Source organism: Limulus polyphemus, unplaced genomic scaffold, assembly GCF_000517525.1.
Source record: "Limulus polyphemus unplaced genomic scaffold, Limulus_polyphemus-2.1.2 Scaffold249, whole genome shotgun sequence".
Lineage (NCBI taxonomy): Eukaryota > Metazoa > Arthropoda > Merostomata > Xiphosura > Limulidae > Limulus > Limulus polyphemus.
The window spans coordinates 116,200-122,891 of NW_013665859.1; the positions used below are offsets into that span (position 1 = coordinate 116,200).

General features: G+C 32.2%; 1 protein-coding gene across 4 annotated transcripts in view; it reads left to right on the forward strand.

Annotated features, from left to right (window-relative positions):
• Window positions 1–6,362, forward strand: part of LOC106478784 (histamine H2 receptor-like) — a 57,118-nt gene extending 50,756 nt beyond the window's left edge. For all 4 annotated transcript variants that reach the window (XM_013939349.2, XM_022382436.1, XM_022382435.1 and 1 more), the window contains exons 3-5: window positions 827–950; window positions 3,030–3,095; window positions 3,903–6,362. In XM_013939349.2, the coding sequence (XP_013794803.1) occupies window positions 827–950; window positions 3,030–3,095; window positions 3,903–4,696 (984 nt within the window). In that variant the 3' untranslated portion in view covers window positions 4,697–6,362. The remainder of the gene's footprint in view (window positions 1–826; window positions 951–3,029; window positions 3,096–3,902) is intronic.
• The last annotated feature ends 330 nt before the right edge of the window (window positions 6,363–6,692 follow it).

The following is a 6,692-nucleotide window of genomic DNA, read 5'->3' on the forward strand; positions in this document are numbered from 1 at the left end:
CGTGTAGCTTTGCGCGATATTCAAAACAAACAAACAAAATCTACTAGGGAACCAGGATCACTAGAAAGAGACCAGCAAAAATTCGTAACAGGTGAGAATCCATTAACACAAGCTTTTCATGTAGGGACGGCGCCATCCTCTTCCTGGTGAGTGATGTGTATTCTAAAGCTGGTAGGTACACAAACTACAGTATATAGAAAGTTAACCAGCTTTAACAGTAAGCACTGTTCGTTGGGTGCGGGGACTAAAGTTTAGGTTAAGGCACATTTTGGGGTAGCTTCCGCCTCAGCAAACCCACCCTTACAACAGTACACACCATAATCAAGAAGGAAAGGCGACACAATTCACGTGTACACAAGTTACTTCAATTAGCGGGTTTTCATGGTATTCTATAAGAAACAATGCCAGTCAAATCGCCAGATGCAGGACATATGCAATCGGCTGTTGAAAGCTGGCACTGTGAAACTGTGCATCAGATGGATTATGGAAAGCCATCGGAGAGAAAGGGTGTACTTTAAACATGATAGCCTTACGATGGTGCCTTTAGTAATGGAAACTACGCTGCAGGGCTATTTTCAAGGGTACACGGTCGTCAGATAGAGCACGACTGAACGTGGTGACATGGGTAAAAGCAACGTGTTGATGCTCCAAAATCTTTTTTTTAATATAAAGTACTCAACTTCTTTATATGTAATTATTTGTGTGTATGTACAATTTTACCATTGGTTGGTTTTAATTTATATTGCTCAATTTTACCTTATTCACGATTTCAGCTAATTAAAACTAATATACTTTTAGACATATCTATTCTTACATTTTACTCTAGGCCTATTGGTGTGGTTACATGAACTCCGCTTGTAACCCCATCATCTATGCATTTAGAAGTCATTCTTTCAGAAAGGGATACAAGGAAATTATGTGTGGTCGATCGTCAATTCAGTCCTCAGTAGGTAAGGAACTTTCTCTACTTCTTGGTGCAACAAGTTTTGACAGATGTTTGTACTGCACTTGTTTTTCATTTTTCTGTTAACAGTTGACACAAATGCAAGAATTATGTTATAGCTGGATGCATTCTAACCATTATTTTTTAATATTAAATACCACTGGTTAAACTGAAATTCTAAATTATCTATTAATTATTGGTTTGATTTTTAGTTCTCTTCCGAACAAGTACTTTGCTTGGTTCAGAAGTTAATCATATCTTAACAAATTTTCCGTTTTTAAATTAATGAAAATATTTTAAAATTATGTTTATGTATTTGTACTTTACACTAGTATTTTTAAAAAACTCAGATGAAATGTGTTTTTGAAAATAATAAACACTAGCATGTTGGTGTATTTATTTATTTAACTGGACTTGGCCTTTTGGTTAGGACGCTCGACTCTCAAATTGCGAGATCGAAACTCACTATATAACTTGCTCGCCCTTTCATACGTGGGGACATTATAATGTGAGTAAATCCCACTATTTGATTAGAGTAGCCCAACAGTTGGGTGTGGGTGGTGTTGAAGACCTTCGTTCCCTCTAGTATGTGTATCACTTCTAAATTAATGCGTCAAGTTCAACAAAGAAATATTTAACCAGACTTTCTGTAGCTGAAATATCCCGGAACTGTTATACTCACCATTTCTTCAGCGATGATGATGTCTAACGTGAACTTAACGTGTGACATATTGAACGAGTGTAGATTATTGCATCTTTACTTGGTACTGATTCTTAAATCAATGAGTTATCATCAAACAGTAATTAATGTCGGCGGGTAAGCTGTTTTTTGTTGTTTTGTCATAACGAGTATAAATACTGGTACATGATAATAGTTTGTTTCTCTTGAGTAAATAAACTTTTTTGTTATTTAAGGATATATATAGACACACACGTGTATTCTTCAAATTATATATGCAAGTGTGTTTACTTAAAATATGGCTTCATTCTGTGCAGTCAGTAAGTTTGTTTCATTGAAAAGTATGTATATTATTATTAACTACATAAAATAAAAACATTTTACCCAGAAAATATTTTATATAAAAAAATATAACTTTTATAATCATTGATCATTAAATATATCAAAGTTGGTGAAAAGATGAAATGTATGTTTTAGAAAAATGCAATGGTAAATGGCTTTTGGACTGGAAATTAACTGTAACCTTGTAAGCGAAAAGCAGTTTCGAAACTAAGTTAGATTCATTCATCAATGGTTATTTTAAAATAATTATTTAACTATTTAAACCATTATGGAAATCAATATTTACTCCTTTGTTATTTATTTACCGATGAACATATGTATTTAAAAACCAGGTGGTAAAACTGGTGATTCTAAGTAAACCTAGCGAAACGTGGTGTTTAAAAAATAAAACAAAAGATGTTTTTAAAAATATATTTACTTGTTTACCCGTCAGTAAATAAATAACAGTTTAGTTTGACAAGTTCATCGAAAAACTTGCTTGTATAATAAATTCTACCATTCAATAAATCTTGTCAATTAGGGGAGAGAGAAAAAAGGTTTGATATATGAAGATTCTCGGCTGGCTTCAGTACGTCGTTACATATAATAGAACATACCATATTTAAATATCTTGGCCATTGTTTAATTTTTGGTAAGTGAAATATTAATGAAAATAGTAATTTATGAATTTTTTTGAAATGGCCAAGCTGTTCTTATCTCGAACTTTTAACCTATTGTTATTACAAATTTCAAATTAACAACTTTCACATAATCTAATCTCATTATAAAAAAAAAAAAGTCCTTCAAAACTACAGACGAAGATGGGTAAGACAAACGGGGCGTATTTGTTCTCTTTCTCAGTCAACTTATCCAACTTTTAGATATTATATCTATAATTTGTTTCTAACATTTAACCACCGTTAATTTTTGCTGATCCTGCCTTCCTACGTTACCAGTTGTGTTTAAATTGTTCCTAAGTCTGCATGGTTTGTTTGCTTTTTTCCTCCACATATTCGTATTTTTTCCCCTCCTAACAACTTTATTTTCGTTTTATGTTTATCTGCTCTTGAATGAATGCTGTTCCAGGGAGTATCGCACAAAGATCTGTAATACAAAAGAACCGTTTACAACAGCAAATATTTGACAACAATGGTAGGCTTGATGTTTCCAACTAACAATATCTAATTATCCTGTAGTTTCTTTAGCCTTAACTATTGTTTAGTATTGTTATTGTTAACTCTTTATATTATAAAATCTCAAACGTGTATTTCTTGTCGTTAAAACTAAATTTGCGTATCACGTCTTAAATTATTTTGATAGCCTTGAAGTAACGCAATAAATTCGGTTTATGTGCAACTTCAACGTTTTTAAAATAATGACACCTTGTTAGATTTTTGAGTTTCTACTTCTCATATTAGTTAATTTATACAAAGATTACACCTATTATATTTAATTTTTTACTTTATGAAAACTTGGATTATTACCTAGTAATGTCAGTTATAATATAAGAACGTGTGTATTTCTAATATATCAGATTAATGTAAGTTTTTTTGTTGTTGTTTTTTTCAAATGTACGAACAAATTTTTGAAGAAAGAAATTCAGTGCACTGCTAATATATTTTCTATCAATCTTTAACATTTTTGTAATGAAAGACATGAATACTAAAGATTAACATATAACCATATGTTTTTATTTTAAGGTATCACATGAAATAAATACTCCAATATGCCATTCCAAAACCTAGGCTGAGGAGATGCATTTTTACAATGTGCGTTTTAAAATGCAATTTTAAACTTTGTAATGAAATCCTGAAATCCCACCCTAAGCCTAAGACATTAAAATGCGTTGTCAACAAATGTTATGGTAATTATATGACATTTTATCTTAACAAGTTGCCCACTAATACCTTTTAATCTAGCACAAGAGTTTCATAATGGGGTATTGTTTGTGACTTGCAGGAAAAGCATTGCAAGACCAAGTACCTGCATCTCAAATTATTCGGCCACCAGGTGAAAGAGGAAGAAGGAAACCGTTTCTATCTCAGACCAGTTGGATGAGCTTCACACTTCTACCTTTCTTTAGTGAACGAAAAAGCGCCAATAATAGTCGTTTTCCTAACAAAAAATCCGAAGAGTTCAGAGAGGTTCCTGGATTTAAAAACAAGGTTCTAAATAACCTAGAAGAGGAAGACGAGGAGGTATTCTCAAGGCCTATGGAACCCATAATGGAGGCTAGTCATGAAGAAAGCATGGGCGTTGCAGAGGGTTGTACCGTTCTTGACATGGAAGATATCGAAACGCTGATGCCAGAACAATCATCTCATTCGTTTGACGGTGATCTAGTTTCTGCAGGAAATGAAGACTTTGCGATTTTGAATCTTGAAAATAATGAATTATCATGCCAAGTGGAAAAGACTACGGATTCAGTCATATCAACAAATAGTTATGGCCCATCATCATCATGTCACGAAAAGGAACAAGATTCAAATGGCCCCGTTCTGAACAATTTAATTAGACGATTATCAGCTGATTCATTGAGTTCTTTAAATCAAGACCTTGAAACGAAAGACAAGCAACAAGGTTCTGATAGAGAATGTCATAAAGTGAAGTGGCCATTAATAGTCAGGTTAAGTAAGAGGTCTCTTCGCAAACGAAGTAACAAGTCAAAGAACAACAAAGTCACTGTAGAAGACCAAGTCTGTGATGACTCGTGGAACGAACAAGTTGATGACCGAAAAGAAAGTTGTGTTTGATCATTGAAAAATGTCTTTTGTTGTAGTGATTTGAACAATATTGACTTCATCGTCTATGTTTTTAACGTCACAATGTCTATTCGGTAGATATTTTATCTATCCTAAGCTTTCTTGTTCTGTAGCTGTATCTAACCCATTTTATTGAAATAGGAACAGAACTAAATTTGACATTGGACGAGTATTGGTTATTGAAGTTCATTTGAAGGTAGAGACGGATAAAGTTACCTTCAATCAATGACGCACGTTTTTAAACACTAAACTTTGCTTTTATTAAAATGTTGGATAAGAACATTTTTATGGACGTAGCTATATATCAGCGGAATAGATAGAATGGCTTATTTCTTACAACTGGTCTTTCAATTAAGAATGAAAATTGTCAAAGATTCGCAAATGTGTGGTTAAAAACCACAGCCTACGCAAACTGTCATATCATTTATGTAAATACGAGCATTTTATTATGTAATTATTGTATTTTATCATATTACAGATATTTATTTATTATTCTTTTACACCGTCAAACTTTATTGCGATCAACAAATAACGAACAAATTGTGACAAGTAAATTTCTTAGCTTTTCGACATTTTTATCCTAAAAACCCTCTTAACTATTAAATTTCACAGCTTGGAACTTACAAAAACAATTGAAAAATGTTAATGTTCACTATTAATCAGATTTTAAAATTCCAAAATACTAGAATTCCAATTGCAAAGTTATGATTTCTAGTACCTTACCACAACGTAGTAACTTAAGAATTTCGTACAGAATATCTATCTATATAATACACTGTCTTGCCATGTGTCCTTTACTTATTAAGTGGTTATTCACTTTTAAAAGAAAGTTAGTAATCGACAAGATCCTTTACTTAGGCCTATGAGTAAACTGTTTAATGTGACGAAAGATAGCCTTTTGAAAATAAATAAATAAATAAAACAAAGCTTGTGATTTTCGAAATATGTCTGAACTAAACGTTTTTGCATTGCGTCTTTAAACACAACTAGGACAGTGTTTACTGAGTCAGTATTTACTCATGTATTTTATATATTGAACAAAGTGTAAAGTATTAAGAATACTTAGGATCAATATCATGCGTGTGTGTGTGTGTTTGGTTAAGTTTATTTTTTTATCTTAACATTTGATTTTGATCGGCAATAAACTAGTAAACATTTACGAAGTTGGGGTATGTTTTTTATTGTGGACAAACAAATGTTTAGTGTTTATTTTTATGCTTTGCTGATCTGACATCAAATAAATTTTTATCCATATCTTCTTTAGATTTCCGCGTCTTTAGAATATGTGTAAGACGGAGTTTTATGTGTGACTTTTGTACACTAAAATTTAGACTAATTGTTAACCAATAAATAAAATGTTTGTGTTTGGTAAGTTGTATCATGGAATATATTTATGACTTAACATTCAGTTAAAAAAAAAAGAGGTAAAACACGTGTATGACACAATTGAGAATACAAACCTCATACTTTACAAAGATGTACGCAAAATATGTTAAGACCCTTTTATATAGTCAAGTTAAAAGTAACAAGATTTGATTTGTTTAAGACTTGTACTCTAATTTAGTACATCATGTTATACATTTAGTCTTTCACTCAAATTTGTTCCCTTTCAGACTTTCAACTCTGGCTTGAAAAAATAAACCTTTTCATTGTCATAGCCTGTAGTTCGTGTGTTTTTTTTAAAACCTCAAGAGTGTATTCAAAAGCATTCCCTCTGCGAGAGGCACGGACAATAGAGTGGAGGTGTACCATCCTATTGAAAGTACACCAATGTATACGGAAACATGTTTCTTATTGTGGGAACTGCATCATTCATTGACAATTCACGATAACTATGACCAGTAAACAATATCATTGAATCTTTAAGGTCCGATTAACCCACGAGAGGAGAGTCCCATCCACACACTAATCCTTGGCAGGTTAACATCTTTCTGTAGAGTTAAGTGTATATTTTAACTGTAAATGTACAACATTTTATTCAAATTGG